The sequence below is a fragment of the Sorex fumeus genome, unplaced genomic scaffold (assembly GCF_029834395.1).
Source record: "Sorex fumeus unplaced genomic scaffold, SorFum_2.1 ptg000043l, whole genome shotgun sequence".
Classification (NCBI taxonomy): domain Eukaryota; kingdom Metazoa; phylum Chordata; class Mammalia; order Eulipotyphla; family Soricidae; genus Sorex; species Sorex fumeus.
The window spans coordinates 25,126,535-25,147,450 of NW_026606100.1; the positions used below are offsets into that span (position 1 = coordinate 25,126,535).

General features: G+C 42.6%; 1 protein-coding gene across 1 annotated transcript in view; it reads right to left on the reverse strand.

Moving 5' to 3' along the window:
- Positions 1–20,457, reverse strand: part of PDLIM1 (PDZ and LIM domain 1) — a 43,041-nt gene extending 22,584 nt beyond the window's left edge. Inside the window, exons 1-2 of the mRNA XM_056120724.1 lie at positions 20,270–20,457; positions 1,302–1,456 (exon numbers count right to left, since the gene is read on the reverse strand). Coding sequence (XP_055976699.1) covers positions 1,302–1,456; positions 20,270–20,365 — 251 coding nt within the window. The 5' untranslated portion in view covers positions 20,366–20,457. The remainder of the gene's footprint in view (positions 1–1,301; positions 1,457–20,269) is intronic.
- Between the last annotated feature and the right edge of the window lie 459 nt (positions 20,458–20,916).

The window sequence follows — 20,916 nt, forward strand, 5'->3', positions numbered from 1 at the left end:
TCTTTTTCCTTCCCTAAGTAGAGAACTACTGTATCTTTCAATTATCAGAGTGCCCTGCACTATGCCAGATATATAGTAGATATGCCTATTCAATCTCTTAAAAAAATGAATCAAAAATAAATGAATCAATGAATATATGTCTGGAACTGGGGTTTGTAGGAAGAAATTTGAACTGAGATAGAAATAAAGATAAGAATGAGGGGCACTTGTACTTTTCAGAGGTAATGATAAAAAAAAGTATACTTCCCATAAAGACAGGGTTCTGAAGTATACAAAAATTTTGATCATACTTCCCTACCCTCAGACTCCCTCACTGGTATGAGGTAAAGAAAACAGCTCAAGAGAATACATGCCTGGCATATGCAAGGCCCTGGTACTGAGTGCCAACCCCCACCCCCAAAAAAATACCACTGGATGTGACCAAAGTGTCTCCTAAACACTGAACAATTAGGCCCCCCAATGCTGGGTAAGGAATCACCAGAAGTGGCCCTCAGCTCCTCTGAGTACCAAAGGTGTCTCCTATGAAAATAACAAAAAATAAAGAAAGTGATAAACCTACTTCATGGTTGAGATCCTGAGAAAAGAAGTGAAAACTTTAATAAAACATTAAAGGGCAGGTTCACAGAAGATCAGAATAAAGAATGTGAACTTGATCCAACAGGAAACAGAGAGCCTTAAAGGATAAAAAAAAATCACTCCTGAAGCCATGCCTTTGCAGAGTCCCTCCCAAGGCTAAAGGAGAGAGAATAATGGGAATTTTAGTCCAATGATAACTCCCAATTCACTCTCCTCCCTCGCCAGTCTGTTGAGAACATTCAACCCTAGCTCTCCTTTCTTGCAGCATATTTCAAAGTTGTAAGAAAAGTAGTACTCAGCACTCTGAAGTGTTGAAGGCTTTCTCTGTTATTGTAACCTCCTGGCATGGTACCCACTGTTTTGCGTAGTACAGCAGGAACGGCATCCTAAGTAAACACAATGGTTTCCAGGAAGACATTTTCAGTACATTCTACCCACAGCTTTTAATTGATTGTACTTCCTTAAATGTGGGTGAGTTGTGCTGGATCAAGTGAAAAATGCAACTATTTTAGAGAAAGACGTCTACAGCATATAAAGCACTGTGAAAGGCAGGGAAGAAAGTGAGCAACCTGAAATTCCAACTCCACAGATCTTGGCTCTGGCTACAAGATCACAACTATGAGCTAGGGGCTGTAGAGGATTCCGAGTCAGGTAAAGCAATATTTTATTGCCCACAAGCCAATTCCAGTTAATCAGAAATGAATGAGCATGCCCACAGGCTGTACCTGGTTACTGTGAGAGTCATGTTGTTGTCTACACAGCCTTTAATTTTGTTCTGAGCTTCCAAGTGTGTCATATTGCTAGTATTTTCCCCATCAATAGCTGTGATTATATCTCCAATACATAAATTTGCTATAGCAGCCTTGCTTCCAGGAGTGACCTAAAGAAAAGAATAGGCTAGTTATTACTGATATATAGATAAATAAAACAAAACAAACAAAAAAAAACAACCACTAGTCAATTACCTGTGAGTTTTTGTACTCTGTTATATGGATCAAAGCATTTAAAAACTAAAGGAGGCTGAAATTATTGGCTTCACTAATAACAATCTCTTATATTCTGTAATATGGTTTACAAAAACTTTTTTAAATTAATTAATTAATTAATTTGAGTCACACCCAGCAATGCTCAGGGGTTAGTCCTGGCTCTGCACTCAGGAATTACTCCTGGCATTGCTTGTGGGAACATGTGGGATGCCAGGGATCGAACCCGGTTGGCCAAGTGCAAGGCAAATGCCCTACCCGCTCTACTATCTTTCCAGGCCTACAAAAAGTTATTTTCTATATGCCACTCACTGGGACCTTATAATGCCCTTGCAAGGAAAGGAAAATGCCAGTCACCATTTCAGAAAGAGGAGTCCAAGGTTCAGAAAGATCTGTTTTTTAACTACTGGTCCAATTGGCACAGTACAGGGCCAGGACTCAAACCCTGAGTCAGATTGAATGTTCCTCCTACTGACCCTTTTACTTTCCTAAAATAACTGACCAATTATATTTTTTAACACACACATATAGAGAACATTCTGGATAGTAAGATTCTATTTTCATAAAAATCTTAATGTTACTTATAGAAAGGAATACTTATAGAAATGGAAACACTGCACACAAACTGTTCTTTGTGTCATCACTTTGTTCTTTAAAATGAGCTTAGGCTACTTTTGTAAATGAAAGAAGCAGTAAAGAATATTTTAATAAATAAGGAATAAAGAATAAAGACACAATAAAGAATAATAGCAATTAAGATAACTTAAGTTTACACTGACTCATTAATTTATTTGGCAATACCCACACTGCTCTGTGGCCACTCTTGGCTGTGCTTAGAGGACCATGCACTGCTGGCAATGGAACTTGAGTCAACACCCTGGCCCTATATTGGTTCATTTCTTTCCACCCAAGAAGCTTAATAGATAATTAAGGTCTTCCTCCTAGATAGCTGGTTTCCTGCAGACTGATGCTTCCATACCAGAAGTTCCAAATCTATAGCCCACTGATTCTTGGTCAAGGCCAGTCAACTACCATGATGGGCTATCAAATCCATCTGCTTACTAAACACCACATGTGGACTGATAAACATCTTGCCTCACACACAGATGTACAATTATCTCAATTGAACACAGATGCTGTGTAATAAACAACATACAAATGCATTTTGGAATTACACTAACCTCAAAGTTTTCACTGTTATTTTCTAAATTGATATATACTAAGATAAAAAATAAAAGGTATAAAATGTATATATAAGTGTATGTGTTATAAATATACATACATCCATATATATACATCTCTGATGGATTCATGATATTAGATATGAAAAGACTGTTCTTGATGGCAGTTGCAAGTCCCCCCACTCCAGAGCATGGTGGGGGTAACACACCGAGCACCCACAGAGTGTTGGCCTACTCTGACAAAAGGAAGGCCCTTGACTCCCAGAAGTCACCTGAGAAGGAAGATGGAATACTTTGGTGTCTCCACAAATCTGAACCACACCTAAGACGTTAGTGCCTTCAAGGCACCAAACTGGAACACCAAACTAAAGTCCTATGTCTCCGCATCTGATGTCGATTTCAGCAGTCGGTTTCCAAATAGCCTCACCAAACTGCCATCACTGAGCCTTCTGAGGTGTCTAGTGTAATGCTGCAATCATGACTCATACCCCCAAGGAGTACCCTAAACCCTAAAATATAAGGGGTGGATGACTTGATCCTTGAGGCCCCTTTTGACTCAAAACATGCTATGACTTTATCAGACAAAACTTCCCTGGAATGTAGCAGGATGTGGAAACCAGTGCAGAGACCCTGACCTCCTAACCTTCCTTTCTAGCTTTCCCATCATCTGTTGGCCAGAGATCTGGCTTTGAGAGAATGAAAAGTCCCTGGTTCCAAGTTCAGACCTTCTCTCATGCAGCCACTGGGAAAAGACATTTTTGATGGGCAAGCGTAGGCTGTTCCCCTCTCAGTCAACATTGGGGAGTTAGCCTGTGAGTCACCAGCTACACGCAGAAAAACCAAATTCCTTTCATTTTCTGACTGTCTTCCTGAGAAGAGTGCTCTGGTCTGACTTCATGCATATTTCACTTTTTCTAAAGAAAGACACAGACCCCTTGTTTTCTTAATGGCCTTAGCCAGCCCTTTATTTGGGACTGAAAATGGTTCTGATTGGCAGACCTGATATCTAGAGAGGACAGCCTGACAGAAATCATTGACCATGACCAAATCTAATAGTGTGAAGGAGTGGTCCTCTTAGGGCGAAATTCCAAATCATGAATAATGCTCCTCATCTTCCTGCCTCTCCCTTAACTCAGCTCTGCCTGCAGGGTCCTGCCTTCCTACTTTCCACCCGTGAGCTGAAGCACCTGCTGGAAATCTCTGCCAGAGTCACTGCTTCTCATCTTCAGATCTTGGTTTAACTGACTCTTCTCAGCTGTGCCTTCCCTGACCTTCAACCCAGTTTGGATCTCCACTGTCATTCTCTCAATATACTTCTCAGGGCCAAAGAGATCATACAGTGCGTTAGCTTTGCACACTGTGACCCTGGCTTGATTCTCGGCACCACATATTATGATCCCCTGAATCTTACCAGGAGTGATTCCTGAGCAAAGAGACTGAATTGAGCCCTGAGCACTGCTGGGTGTGACTCAAAACTAAAACAAACTTAAAAAAAAAAACACTTCATTCCTCTTTTTTCATGACATCTATCTCACTAGGTTTCTAAATCTAATCGGTAGGTGTTGATTTAATATCTGAGAGCTTACCTAACGGTAAGCTGCATAAGTATAGACCTTTGTATGCCTTCTAGCCTATGGCAACCACATTTCTAGCACAGTAACACAGTGGGTGCTCAGTAAATATGTGTACAATGAATTGTTGAATCTAAAATACCTAGGGGCATTAGATAAGTAATCATGTTGCTTCCTTTAAAAATGATTTATACTTCTTTTGTTTGGGGGCCACATCCAGTAATGTTCAAGGTCTACTCTTGGCTGCTCTCAAGACCCATGGTGGTGGAAAATGGGCACTGGTGGAGGGATGGGTATTTGATCATTGTATAACTGAAACCCAAGCACAAAAATCTGTAAGTCTACAACTGTACCCCATGGTGTTTCACTAATAAAAATTTAAAAAAAAAGAATCACGGCAGTTCTTGGGGTACTATAGAGTACCAGAGATCAAAATGGAAACAGCTGCATGCAAGGCAAGTGCCTTACCCCTTATACTATCTTTCCAGCCATAACAATGCTTTTTTAATCTTTGCAAAAGTGGCCTTTTCAGAAGAAATGAAATGATCATTTTCTTCAAGTTTGCGATCCTGGAACATGCCTGCTCACAAAACTGAGATGATGACAGGGAATGGGTGAAAGGAAAGTTTGAAAAGATGAAAACAGACAGGATATTTCATTTTGATTCCATATGCTCAGCTGCAAACAACTCTGGAATTTACAGTATTTGGTTCAAACTGTCTTGTGGGACAGGCATTTCTGCTGAGTACATCTCAATAAGCCCTGGACAAGCTAGAACCAGTCATAAAAGCCCTGAGCCTGAGTAATCAAGGCTTGGCCCTCCAATTTTTCAGTTTGAATTTTTTTTAAGTCAAAGAAATGGGAAGTCAAAAGAAATCTCAGACAGTTCCAAACCAAAAGCAGCATAAGGATCTCAGACAGAATCACAAAGATTAAGCATATATTCTTTCATGATCTATCTCTTTTTAGGAGGAAAAAAAAAGGGACTTCAATAAAGGATGAGAACTGCCTCTTACAAAGCCCTTTCACATACAACTTCCCACTCAAGATAATAGTAATAATGACCTCACCACCAACACATAACTTTACAGAAGAAGAAACCGAGACTTAGAGAAGCTGTGATTGATTCAAGTTCACACAGCTACAAGCTGAAACTTGAAACCCAATCCTCCTATTCCAAATACAACAAGCTCTTACTGCTTTATTGCCATGCAGCTAGCGAAGACTCAAAACCCAACTGCTGGAGCCAAAGAGAAATTCGGCATGAAGGAGGTCCATCTATGGCCTCTGTCACAAGGAACTGTGAGGCCAGCAACTCAAGTCCCTGTTTGAGTGCTTCCCCACCATAAGATAACCATCTCCCCTGCAAAGCCAGGATCTGGTCAGACCATTCCTTACTAAAGAAGAAAATCCATCACACAACTGAAAAGGTCTCAGGGAGAAGACCTGAGACTGATTCTGGTTAGTTTTCCTCTTGAGCATTGGACTCCAAGCCTCACTATACCCTATTCATCACCATCATAATCATCCACCAGATAATGAGTGCCTTTATGTGCCAAGCACAGTTTAATTATTTGGCAAAGATTAATTTACCACTCCTCATGCAATGCTTATCGGGTAGGCAATATTATTTGCTTCATTAGAGATGAGGAAATGGAGGCACAGGAGTTAAGTGATTTTGCCTGAGGTTATACTGTTGGTGAGTGGCAGGCAGGCTCTGAGGCTCCAGACTTCATCGACTTAACCCAGGATACTAGCGTGTCTATTTAAATTTCCTCCTGACAGTCAAATTCCAGCAATAGCAGCTCCAAATGGAGTCAGGTTCAATCTGTGCATAGCACCAAAGAAATAGATCCATGGGCTCAATAACCATCCTCTAAAACATTCAGTTTACTTTCTCAGAGGTCAAACAGCTAGTACACAAATTCTCAAGAAAATAAATGGATTAGGCACAACCTCACTTAATGAACAACCTGCCATTTTCTGCAAGTTCATTTCTCCCCTACCCTTTACCCCAACTTATACCCCAATCTCAGGCAGACACTTTGTTCTGAGTCCAGCTTGGATAACCTCCCTAACTTATAAGTATTAATGCAACTTTATAAAAGGGACGGCAGAGCCTGGCAAGCTCCCCGTGACGTATTCGATATGCCAAACACAGTAACAACAAAGTCTCCAAAGGAGACATTACTGGGCCTGCTCGAGCAAATCGATGATCAACGGGAGGGCCTTTACCTTTACCTTTATAAAAGGCATGCATTGAGGCCAGATTCCTGAGAATATGAGGCTTTTGAGGAGTTTAGTTTCACACCTAAATGGTAAAGAATGAGATTAAAATGTAGCTATCCTGCTTTCTCCAACTTACATCAAAAAGCTAAATGGTGGACTGGAAACAGAACTCAATAGGCTAGAGTGCATGCTTTGCATGCTGATTTGATACACAGCAATGCATAATTCCTCCTGATCCACCAAAAATGATCCCCAAAGGGCTGGAGAGATGGTACAGTGGATAAGGTGTTTGCCCTGCACATGGCCGACCCAGGTTCAATCCCTGGCATCCCATATGGTCCCCCAAGCAGTCAGGAGTAATTCCTGACTGCAGAACCATAAGTAACCCCTGAGCATTGCTGGGTGTGTCCCCCCTCCCAAAAAAAGTGATTCCCCAAGCACCGAGTCAGGAGTCGCATCTAAACACCACTTCATTTAAACAGAAAAAAAGAAAAAGAAAAACAAATAAATATTTCTGGCAAACAGTACTGCAAACCTACATACCCATTGCTATGACAAACAAAAAGTGAATCTTATTTTCTTAGCGAAAATGACATGTCTCTATTAGATCCCAACCTCTTACTCATTCACTCCACAGCAAATAAAGGTAAAGTACATTCTAAAAGAATACATAGAGGTTACTACGATGTGGCTCTAGAGTCAAAGAAACAGGTTCAAGTCCATCCCAGCCACTTGTCAGAGAAGCCTTAGAGGCAACAGTTCACTCATATACCTCATTCTTGTTATCTAGCAAGGAGAAATAACAATATAGACATCAAAAGGCTTTTTGAGGATTCCATGTGATGACTCCAGCAAAGCATACTCTGCCAGAGCTCTAGAAACATGAGCTATTGTTTGTAGTTCCAGAAGCCACACAGGACACTGGAATTCAGATGTGGAAAGGATGAAGACAGTTACCAGGAGGCTCAGGATCTTCTGAGGCATGCACAGACAGGCGCGTACCAACAGGCATGCTAATACTGGTAAATACTATGCTAGAAGCATGAACAAAGAGATTGTAGAAGCCTCAATGTGAATCAAAGCTTTGCAAAAAAAAACTGAAAAGAGGGGCCAGAGTGATAGTACAGAGTGGGTCATTTTGCATTGCATGCAGCTGACCTGGGTTCAATCCTTGGCATCCCATATGGTACCCCAAGCACCGCCAGGAGTGATTCCTGAGTGCAGAGTGTGATCCAAAGCATCGCTGGGTGTGATCCAAAAAAGACAAAAACAAACAAACAACAACAACAACAACAAAAACTGCTAGCGCACTTTTGAAGGAAATGAAAACAACCAGACCAAGCTGCAGGAACACCATGTGAACTGGCATGGACAAAAACACAGGTGATCAAGATAAAGGAAGAGGATGAGGCTGGGTCTATATAGGCAAAGGCCAGGCCTTCTGAAACCTATTACATTCTTTCTAAAGGGATGGTATTTAATCTGGAAAACAATGCAGGAAGGATTTAAACCTAGTCTCTAACTCAATTGTCCAGTAATTGCCAAGAAATAACCATTAAGTCTTAGCTCTGGTTAGATGAGGTGACTATATCTGACATCTAATAGCAGTTCAAAGACTGCAAAGGGGTCACCTATTCAGCCTGGAGGGCAGTCATTCTAAGACTGACTCCCCAGTAGACCTTTCTTTCAGTGCCACTTGCACGTAAAATTAGGAGGTCTGTTGCTAGTTTGAAGAGGTTCCTTTATCTCCCTAAACTTCACTGAAGGCTGGAGGCCCAGGAACACAATCCTGGTGGAATTTTGCTTTATTTTTAATTATCTGCTAATATTTACATATGGGTAAATTTCACACAAAACCTCAGCTTCTCAGCTTCTGGTAGAGAGGGGGGGGGGGGGACAGACAGACAGACAGACAGACTGTGAAACCATATTGCTGTATGACAGTTATCAGCACTAGCTGAGGAGCCTCCGCACTCTGAATGAACCGTTGCCTTTCTCACTAAGCACTCACCACACCACTGCCTTAACACAGCAGTCTCTGACTAGCTGCCATTTATTATCATTCCAGCAGCTATTCAATTTTCTTACTACCTCCCCTTCAAGTTAAAACTCATTTGTACTGTTTCCTCACCCTTCACACAAACGCAGTTGCAACCCTGGCTTGGGTAATAAATCATGTAAAACAAAATTATATGCAGGAACCACCTTAGGTCTAAGATGATGAGACACCTGGTTTGCCCAGGATAGAAACCCATTATCCCAGATTAATTATCTAAAGTATACCCATTCCAACTCTCCACTGGATGAGAAAATGAATTGTCTTTGACAGAGATCATGTACTTGACCAAACAATTATAAGAAAGAAAAACGTTCAGAAGAGGGTTCTCTTAAGGAAAGTTCTCTAACTTTTTACCTGTAGACAAGAATTACAGCCAATTTCCTGACTATTCCTTGAACACTGTTAACCTTACCCCTTAAAACTGGCATATAAGTCTCAGGACGGAAATTGACTCCACTCACCAATAACTCAAGGGGAAAATTCTGACATTAGCAAGGATGAGACAATAGTTCCCCAAACAAATCAGTGACAGGTTCCTTTGGGAGTGGGGGTGGTGAAGAATAAAAATGAAAGATTTCCACCGCGAGGTCCAGGAATTTATATATTTCTATATTTTTAAAAGCTTCCCAGAAAATTATAATATTCATCTGGATTGAAAACATCCAGAGAAAATGCTGGCAATTCTTTCCCCCTAAGCGCTCTCTCTGAATAAAATCAATTTATCAAGTAAACAATCAGAACATACAATCTCAACTCCTAAAGAAAGTCTTAAGGAACTTGTATTACCTTGAAAGTATATAGAAACCCATTATCCTATATTAATTATCCAAAGTATCTATTTCACTCTCTCAACTGGATGACAAAATATAATGTCTTTGACTTAAAAGAAAATCACAAATCACAAATCATCCTGTTAATCGTTGATTGCCTCGAGCAGGCCCCAGTAACGTCTCCTTCATCCTAGCCCTGAGATTATATTCAAAGCTCTTTAGGAGAATGAGAGCCATCATTGTTACTGGTATTTGGCATATTGGGTACGCCACGGGGAGTTTACCAGACTCTGCCGTGTGGGCAGGCTACATTCGGTAGCCTGCCAGTTTGTCCAAAGTAGGAATGAGATAATAAGATGTCATAATACTATTCTTCTCAGAGCACAAAACTTATGTGCATCTCCTATAATTTTAGTCCCATTCTTCAAGATGCTGAGCAAATGGAGTGCTGTAGAGGCAATTTTATTTTATGGTTTAAATAACATAAAAATACAGTTCCCATTTGGCCATGAACAGAAAATCCAGAGCTAAATTACAAAAATTTAAAGGTCCTGGAATAGCTCTCTTCTTTGTTCCAATTTTTTGTTAGCCCTTATCATGTGTGTTCTGCTATTTTAAATACTATATGTGTTTTGGTTTGGTAAAGTACCTTTAAACATTTTTCTAGATAAATAATTGCATATATAATGATAGTTATAATCTAACAAAGTAAGGTAAGGAAACTGGAATAAAAATTTTACAATTCAGTTTTTATCCCAGTGGCAGATGAGGGAAATGTAAAAGTTCCTGAGCCAGGCCACAGCACTGCAATATCCCATTTAGGTATAGAATTTGAACTCTGCTTAGTTAAACTGGCTAAATTTGTTGAGAATCCAGATTGAGGCACAGACTTCTGAAGACACTTCTGAAGCTGGATGATCTTAGACAGGTTGGCCTGAAACTCTCAAAAATGTTTTTTTGAAATGTTCTTGGTTACTCTACAATCATTCTCTGAAGGAAATGAGGCAATAAAGTACTGTTCAAGTACTTGTAGATGACTTAGCTTCACTTGTACTTTTCATACTCAGTGAAAAAGAAAGCGATTAATACTGAGGTGGGTCCAAAATGACTTGGTGCTCTTAGTATAAAATGATTATTTCTTAGAAATGTAACCAAAAAGGGGCTGGAGAGATAGCACAGTGGGTAGGGCATTTGCCTTGCATGTGGCCCACCCGGGTTCAATTCCCAGCATCCCATATGGTCCCCTGAGCACTACCAGGAGTAACTCCTGAGTGCAGAGCCAGGAGTAACCCCTGTGCATCGCCAGGTGTGACCCAAAAAGCAAAAAAAAAAAAAAATGTAACCAAAAAAGGAAGCAAAATAGACTATTCTAATGTACTAAGAAGTCATGGGGTCTCTCAAATGTCTTCAAGCAAGTCCCTTTGGATGTCTGTACTTTATAAACAGCTCCTAAATAATAACCACCCATAGGCCAAAGACTAACCACCACAAAAGTTAGGCAAATTACCCGCTGGGCCTCAGTTTTTCAATATCAAATGAAATAGATAATAGTATCAACCTCATTGGGTTTTGGAATTAAATGAGATTACACTGGTAATACTTTAGAACAGTAACTGACACAAAATAGCATTCAATATGTGGTATCTTCCATCAACATTTTTTAAAAGTACCACTGAATCTTAATGCTGATACCATCCTATGTGTAAAAGCCAAAGTGCTCTGTTTTCGACATACATTATCTTAATCTTTGCCACTATCTTTGAAGGTTAAATGTCATTCCAGTGTTGGTAGATAGTACAGTGGACAGGGCACTTGAGCACTGCAGGGTGTGGCCCAAAAACAAAAACAAAGGAAAAAACCTGTCATTCTCACTTTACAAATTTGGGCAGTGCCCACCTCAGGTCACATGTTTAATAAATGAACAAGCCAGGATCTGAAGACTGTGTTTTCCTACAACATCAAGACATCTTTAATGCTTGGTTTGCTACAGTAAAAAGCAAGGAGAAGGAACAAAGCAATTAATGTCTAAATAGTTCACTAAGGTATTGGGGAGGGGGGCTGGAACATCCCCAGTTGTGCTCAGTAGCTATTCCTAACTCTGTGCTCAGGAGTGACCACTGCACAGGTAGGGGGACCGTATGCAGTGCCGGAGATCAAACTAGAGCTGGTCTCATTCAACGACAGCTCCTTAACCTCTGCATGATCTCTCTGGCCCCTGATGTGGTATTTTAAAATGCTACATGAATAGAAAAAAGTCTTGAGAAGTTTTATGGCCGTATTTTTACTGAAATTAAGACTGGGGAAGGCTTCTGACTTATACTTTTCAAATACTGAATACTATTTCATCTGTAATAACAAACATGGGGATGTTAAGGTAAACTTCATCAAAGCATACCCTGCATACAGAAAAGTGCATAAATCTGAAATAGGCCATTGGATGGATTCTCACAGATTGCACTCCCACAGAACCAGCACCAGATTTTAAAAAAATCACTTGAACTTCTGAAACCCCCACAAAATGCTTTCCTGTCACAAATATCTGGATAGAGGTTTCCAGGTTTCCATGAACCTGACTTCTAACATCAGAGGTTCCTTGCATTAGAGCTTGAATTTGCCTGATTAATTTGAAATGACTGGTATTGCATAATAGTGACCCTTTTGTGTCTGGCTTCTTTCTCTCAGTGTTTTGAGCATGCGTGTGTGAAAGCCAAGTCATTGTGAAAGCTATAATTCCTTCATTCTAATTGCTTTATTTTATAGAACTACTCCACCATTTATTTCTCTCCATTCTATTGTTCAACATTTGAATTGTTTCGTGTTTGAGCTATTGTGAATACTGCTGCCTTGACATTTTTAAACACAGCTTTTGGTGCCCAGGGGGACACATTTCTATTGAATAACTTGAAAAATTGTTGGGCCAAAGGATATGTGGACATTCAGCTTTAGAAACATGACTGGTGTGTGTGTGTGTGTGTGTGTGTGTGTGTGTGTGTGTGTGTGGTTTGGGACCATTTATTTGTTTCGGGACCACACCCAGCAGTGCTCAGGGCTTACTCCTGGCTCTTCATTTGGGATGACTCCCACTGGTACTCAGGAGACCAGATGCAATGGTAGGGATCAACCACAATCTGGCATGCAAAGCCAAAGCCTTAACCTCCAGATTATCAATCTGGTCCTAGTCCTTTATTTTTTTTAATAATTTTAATGGTATAGATGAATGGAAATCATTACTACATCATATAAATTTAATTTCCATATGAATTTCAGGCATCTTTATCATATAGGTCATACCTCTGTCCTCACTGTGTTATTTGATAAAAAGTATTCCTCTATGTAAAAATTACGCCCTGGGTCCTTGGTGAAAAACTTGGTCTCCTACAAGATTCAGGGGTTCTTCAGAAAGTTATTTTTAATATTTATGGCATTTATCCATAAAGTTTATGGCATTTACCCATAAAGCAGTATACTATATATGTGAAAAGTACATCACTGACCTCAGTTACAGATGAGCATTCAAATTCATACAGAATGATGCTAGTAAGAAAAACTACACTCATACAAAGTGCTATGGACCAATCAGAAATTTTCGGTCTTCAATTTTATGAGCACGTTTTGTTTTGTGACTGGCATCTTTCAAGGCACTTTATCAGCTGGGCACATGAAAGTGTTCACCCATTCATCATCATTTGCCATTAAAACTATTCCCAAGTTCCCTCTTAGCCAACCAAGGAGACTATACTTTGGCCAATGCTTCAACTCCTCTGCACTTCTGTTCTTCACTGTCCACAGACTCATTTCTCCCAGGAGGAGTCCTGGCTTCTGATTCAGAAGTAATAGGGAAGAAGGGCTGTGCTCTCAGGCTGGCTCTGAGCTCCAGAAGCAACCAGCTGAGATCACAAAGCAGAAAGAAGTCAATCCTCGTGAACACAGAAAGCTCTTGGGTGAGGACTCCAAGACAGAAATCCTGAGAAACTAAATGAAGAACCTGGAACAATGCTGACATCTAACAGGCCTACATATGTGTGAATCTTTACCCCAGCTATTCAAATATTCAAAGCCATTCAAATGTTCTACACATAACTTTCAAATATAAACAAAGGCTCCCTGTGACTAATACAATACTCAGCTGGGTAGATACAGCTGAATAGTACAATAGAAATCATCTAAAAACAGTCCTGAATTGATCATTTATTTTCTTAAATAACTCATAATTCAAGGTACAATTAATACCATGTGAAAGGTAGGGACACTTTTGAACAATAAGAAAGGAAACTGCCTCGCATTCACAGTTGCACGATTTCTCATACTCTACACCACTGATGTATCAAGGGTAGCACACCACATTTAATGAGGTGTAAAGTAGAAGGTAATAGATCTTGATTTTTTTTTTTGTTTTTTGGGTCACACCTGATGATGCACAGGGGTTACTCCTGGCTCTGCACTCAGGAATTACCCCTGGCAGTGCTCAGGAGACCATATGGGATGCTTGGAATCGAACCCGGGTTGGTAGCATGCAAGGCAAACACCCTACCCTCTGTGCTATTGCTCCAGCCCCTAGATCTTGATTTTTATACACATCCACCCACACACACACACACACACACACACACATATTGCACACAATTCTCAATCTGTAACAATGTGTCAGTAATCTCTTATACAAGGCCTCAATGGCTCCAGAATAAGACACAATAATCTTCACACACTTTGCTCTACGGAAACTTTTTTGGATCATTTTCAGCGGATTATTCATAACAAACAAATACAAAATAAATTATTTAGGAGCTGCTTTTGATGCAGGCTTTGGTGGTGGTGAAAAGATTTGAAATAATAGCGGTGAGAAGGTATCATAGTGGTGGGATTGGTGTTGGAATACTGAACGTAATCAATTATTGTGAACAACTTTATAAAAATAAAATTAAAAATTTTAAAAAAAAAACAAAAAACAAAGAGGGCCCTCTGAGTCAAAGTGCACAAATCCTTAGTTTGGCTTGTTCACTTGTCACGTTACCTTTTCAGAGCACTGAGCCCCAGAAGGCGCTGACTTGCTAAGGAGCAACCCCTGCTTGAATCCTTGCCTTGGACCCTTTCACAGGCACCAGCCACAACTTCTGGCAGTGACCCCAGGTTTTCTCTCAGTCATACCGTAAGTCAAACCATCTTCTAAAAAGTTTCTTTCTGATGACCCAAAGTGACTCTATGGTAAAAGAGCCTGAGAATGACACTGTGAATCTTATCCCTACTGCCACTCACATACAATGAGCACAGTCCCTGCAACTTTGCTGTTTGGAGTGTGTCAGATAGGGACACTTCCAAATAAAACTCGGAATTAAGATCCCATATGACACAGCGATTTTAGTTCCTGACAAGTACTCCAAAGAAGCCCAAAAACTCAGCAAAAACATTTGCATTTCTGTGTTCATTTTAGCACTATACACACCAGGGAAAACCTAGAAATAACCTAAGTATCTAAGAACAGATGATCGGATAATGAAACTATGGTACATATACACAATGGAATGCTACTTGGCCATAAGAAAAAAATGCAATCATGCAATTTGCTGCTAGGGATGTTGACCTGGAAAATATCTGGGGGAAAAAAGCTGAGTTAAGTTAGTCAGAAGTAGAGCACAGACACAGAACAACTCTCTCATGTGTCGGATGTTAGGAACATAGTAAGAGGATAACAAATTCCACCCAAATAACTGGTCTTCAGTAGGAAAATTACCATGCGTGGGGGGAGTGAGAGGCTATAGGATGGGGGGGGGGGGAGTGGTGCACAACAATAGGACAATGGTAGAGGGAAGAAGACCCTTGGTGGAGGGTGTGATGCTGGAATGACTTATGCAAGAAACCCTATCATTAACAGTACTGTAAACCATGGTGCCAGAAATAAAATAAAATTTTTTAAAAGTATGTGTTATCGGGGCTGGAGAGATAGCACAGCAGGTAGGGCATTTGCCTTGCACGTGGCCAACCCAGGTTCGATTCCCAGCATCCCATATGGTCCCCTGAGCACTGCCAGGGGTAACTCCTGAGTGCAGAGCCAGGAGTAACCTCTGTGCATCGCCAGGTGTGACCCAAAAAGCAAAAAAAAAAAAAAAGTATGTGTTATCTCCACAGCATAACTGAGTGTGTACAAGCCCCAAGACTAAAGTGTGCACCCTGACCAGTATATGACCCCTGGGGAACAACCACAACCAAGTGCACTAGAACCACAACAAGCACGTGTGTAAACCCTGAGTATCACAACAATAAAGGGAAGAAAAAAAAATATTTCTGACATAGTCAATGCTGCTGATTTTTATTCAATCTCCATGCTCTCCTTTCCAAGGAAGTTAAGAAGTAGTTCCATCAATAGAAAACTACACAAAATGTATGAAGTATTAAGGTAAAGGTAATCATCGATCATCGATTTGATCGAGCGGGCCCAGTAACGTCTCCATTGGAGACTTTGTTGTTACTGTGTCTGGCATATCGAATACTCTCGGTAGCTTGCCGGGCTCTCCAAGAGGGGCGGAGGAATCGAACTCGGGTCGGCCATGTTGGCTGCGTGCAAGGCAGACGCCCTACCCGCTGTGCTATCGCTCCAGCCCAAGTTACCTAAGCTATAGACACCTGATCAACTGCTCTGCAAATGGCAATGTTTTGGAGCTTTTCACTCCTCTGTGGAGCAATGACAAAGCATGATCAGCGTGCATTCCACAGAATGTGCATACCACAGAAGCATGTCCTAACCCAGGCCCTGCAGAAAGCAACTCCTGGCGGCTTTCCCCAATGCTGATAAGCACAGGAGACCCCAGAGGTTAGATGACTATCTCCTCTTCATCCCATGCCATATTATAGTATCTGCAAGCCATTTATCTCCTCTCCTTTCAAAGATAAACCTACAAGGATGGCATCAATGAGATCGGGTAAGAGAAAAGGTAGTACTTAGAGTCACATCATATATTGTCAAGTTGCATGCAAACAGGCTCAAGCATTCACTTATGAACACCTTTGATTCATTCTCTTCCTCTTCTCTCCTTTGATTAGCGGTGATCAACTGGAATAATATTTCCCAGGTGATCAGTTTTACAGAAAGGGGGAGTGCAGAGTAAGGGCCATTAATGCATAAAGAGCCTTAATGGACATTTCCTGCTTTTCATAATCTGACAAACCCTGCGCTTTCGACATCTAGGATATGCTATAAACCAAGTTGTATCCAAAAATAACATTATTAAATCAAAAAAGACACTGTGGTTATTAATTATCCTTCTCCTTTAATATACATAAGCAAAGGTACTAGCATTTGGCATAAAACTCTGAAACTCTTAGAAAAGTCTTGGGGGTTGGTGGGGTGTGGTTTCTTTCTACCAAGAGGATCCCCTTATCTCGGCCCCACCCCTTCCTGTCTTTTGTCAGTTGCTGGGAGAGAAAAAACAGTCAACAAAAACTGAGCAAGCAGTTTGGGCTGAGTATAGATTCTCTGGAGTAGCTTCTCTTTGAAAGTAACTAAAGGAAATAAGAAATTGAGATGGGTGGGGGAACCTCAAGGAGACAAACAAGTATAGATTTGAAACAGGAATTGATAGGGAAAATAATCTCAGGGGACAGTGGCAAAAGTATGGCTAGATCACAGAGAGACCAAAACAGGGGCTTTGAAGGAAGGAGAAGCTGAGAATAGGAGAGAGCGAGTTTATGTCCATTTAAAGTTGGAAGTCTGGACTACAGTCTTAAGTTCATAAGACTAAGTTTGATGAAAATATTTAGGCGTAAAAGCAGCTCTTCACACATGTACACACAAATGTCTTCTGCATGATTTTGTTTAGAAATAGCAAAATTAAGTTTTGGTGCCCAAGATATGTTTTTAGGTAGTAAAATGATAGAGAGAGTAAGGTGGATACAGCAAGTCAGGATAAGATTACATGTTGTGGGTTTTGGTAGAGTTCTAGCTCTAGACCTACCAGGTGATTAGACAGGCATTTGCTTTCTAACCATTTGCGATCATTTTATATTTTATAACTTTTTGATTTCACAACAGAAAATCAGTTCAAAAGAGAGAGAGAGAGAGAGAAAGAAACCAATTTCAAGAACACAAGATTACAAAATGATATTCGGAAGCGTTAGCAATTTAACAAAATCATTCATGCATAGAGGAAGCAAACACAGTTATTTAAATAAAAGGCACTCCTCTTCCAGTCTAATTTTATGGTTTGCTTTGGTGTGGAGACTCAGAGTCTACGTAGACAAAACCTCTGTGCCCAGGTTGAAGAACGTAGCACACACCTGTCACCCAGAGTGTGCAGGGTACTCAGCGTTCACACCTCACTGTAGTTTAAAGAGCTCGAACATTCCGTAACTCACAGTCCATGCTGTAGTCAGCCCCACTGCAGAGATAAAGGCGACCTCAGACTGGAGAGGGCTCACCCAAGCTCAAAAAAGCAGCAGAAATCTGACCAGATCTCAGGTGGCTCTCACAGGGCCTCTTTAAGGCACTGATTTTCCCTCTCAGGAGGAGCCCCCTCCTTTTTCTTTTCTTTTTTTTTTCCCAGTGAGGAAATAAGATGAAGAAACAAGTAAATTACTATCCACAAGAGAATGTCACTTCCTCTGAGTCACTTTCACTTTTCAACTAAAGTACTTGCCAAGGGCATAATAAAAAGGAGCGTCCCTCTCTTTATCATGAGCACCTAAAGAAGGAAGCTGGGGCCTTTCATCCCAAGGACACCCCCCCAGCTTCACAGATTCTGGAATATGGTATATGCATATTAAACATGTACTAATGAATCAATGAATGGACACAAACTAATGACTATGAGTGCTGTATCTTCTAACCCTCATCATCATGTACCACCACATGAAAATTTTTAAAAGCAGCTAAAATGAGAAGTGCTAACTGCCCTTTTAACAGATTACCATTTCTTAAAAAAAAAAGTTTTATGTCATATTCAAATGCAGATGTGGAGAGGGCTGACAGGGTAATTATAGACACAAAGATCAAGGATAAATGGACTATGAGGTAAGCGAGTCTAAATGTGCCTTCCTGGATAAGCATGTATTAATAAATCTGCAAAGATTTACTGCACACAGCCAGATTCAGTTCTGTGCCAGGCTTGGGGGCTGGGGTTCAGCTGAGAGAAAGGCACAGTTTCTGCACTTGAGGAATTCGGTGGCAGGAAAACTGTGTGCCTGCAAGAAGAATCAAAGAGATGCCCCGGGGACAGCAGGTGGAAGATGGGGAGAAGACAGAACCTAAGCACCAGTACTACGGGGGTCCGGGTGGGGGTGAAATTGACAAGGAAACTTCTGGAAGTCTACTGGGCTCACCTGGAAAGAAATGTGAATAGAAATGAGGCTGGTAGAAAAGCCAGGAGGCAGGCGCTGGAGCATAGTCCAGCAGGGAAGGTGTTTGCCTAGCATCTGCTTTGATGCCATCTGGTTTCCTGGGCCCACCAGGAGTGATTCCTGAGTACAGAGTCAGAAATAAGCCTGAGCCCTGATGGGTGTGGCCCAAAAACAAAAGAAGAAAAACCCAGAGGCAGCCCTAATTCTTCTACCACCAGGCTCCGCTGTTGGAAGAAGCAGGGTCTTGGGGCTGAGGGATAGTACAGCACGGAGGGCATTTGCCTTGCATGCAGCCGACCTGGGTTCCATCCAGGGCATCCCATATGGTCCTCTAAGCACCACCATGAACAATTCCTGAGTGCAGGACCAGGAGTAAAGCCTGAACATTGCTGGGTATGACTGGCAAAAGCAAAAAGCAAAAAACCCAAAATAAAAAAAAATTTTTTTAAAAAAGAAGAAGAAGCAGGGTCTTAAGTCACAAGGAACTGCAGGCTGGGACTAGAGAGACTAGATCAAGGAGTTAAGCTACAGCTGAGCACTGCTTATGGTCCCCAGAACACTGCCAGGAGTGATCCCTGAAAGGTCTTTCTTTCCAGGTCTTTCTCTCCCGGAGGCCAGTTTCGGTCTACTCCAGTAAGCAGATGGGCCCGAGAATGGAATGAGGAAAGAGAGGACCCCAGATGGTGCTTTGTGCTCCCCTTTATCATTCAGTCAAGAGACAATTATTGGCTGCAGTCTACAGGCAGACACTGAATTGGTGGGACACAAGCCTGTTCTCAGTCCAAACTAGAGGACCAAAGCCTGGCCCCACACTGACTCTGGGTCTCTGTGCCCGTCTGTTTTGTTCGGCTGGGGGTCGACCACTCCACTTGGGTGCTTGCAAAGACATGATGCTCCTCAGAAGTGTTCGAGCACCAACCTCCCCTCCAGACACTCACACAAGGTGCGGCTCCCTGTCCACCTGGTATTCCTGGGGGGAATACTTATGAAAGGATAATAGAGGGGGCTTATCTGGGAAGGACAAAATACAGTATAACCATCTCCAACAAAGTTTTACTTCACTTATTCCTAAAATCCGGGCTTGACTCCAAAGGGAATTAGGAGAGGTGGGTCCCGAGCCATGGATTAGGTCCGAAGAGTAGGAAACTGGCGGCTTGGGGTAATGTGTTTTAAAGTTCATCTCGCTCAACCCCTAGTTAACGCCAGTCCCGTTCCACCTTACTTCCCTGATGGTTCTCGCCGTTTCCACTCTGAGATTTACAAAGGACCCGGGAAGGTATCCTCAACCCACGGGGTGACAAAGCGTTCGGCACACTGTGGGCCGCGCTTCCGAGGCGAACACCCGAAAACCGCCTCCTGCTCTCCGGCTTAGGGGCTCGAGGGTGCGCAGCGCTTGCTGGGGACGCTGCAGGCCCGCAGCGCGCGCGGCAAAGCGCTCTGGGCACGGCGCACCTGGCAGTCCCCAGCGGTCCCAGCCGCGTCCCGGGCTCCTACAACCCGCCCCCTCCGACGGCGCCCGCGGGGCCCCAGCGTCCCCCCTCTCCTCCCCGCGTGCGCCCGCGGCAGCTCTTACCCGGGAAATGGCTAGAGGCTGCTCGAAGTCTTTGCCCCCCACGAGACGAAAGCCCCAGGGACCCGGCCCCTGGAGCACGATTTGCTGGGTGGTCATGGCGCGGCGACAGAGGGGACCGAGCGGGCAGGACGCGGTGCACTGGCTCCCCGGCAGCCGTCGGAGAAAGAGCGCGCAGCGCGGGTCCGGGAGCGCGGGGCGGGCGCGGGCGGGCGGGGGCGGCGGCGGGGCGGGGGCGGCTCCGCCCAGGCCCGGCGCAGCCGCGCGCCCCGCCCGTCCCCCCCGGCCCAGCTCCTGGGGCGCTCCCGGAGTCTCAGCCTCGTCTCCATCTGTCCCGCTGCTCTAGCAGGTTGCCACCATTCCAAACTTGCCTTTTTTTTTTTTTTTTTTTTGGCGAGTGTAGACAGTCTGTGCCAAGTCCACCTTCCTAGGTTGGCCCCGTTTCTTGTTTGCTTTCTGCGAACGGAATGGAGGGGTGGGGGAGGGATGATTTCGGGAGAATGCGCTCAGAGGATGCTTTTGAGGTCTTCGGGACTTTTAACCCCCTTTTAACAGACCAGGAACCGAGGGGGCCAGAAATGAAAAGATTTGCCCGAGGCCACACAGCTGCAGCTGGAGTGCTGACCGCGCTGCAGCCTGGGCTTCCCAGG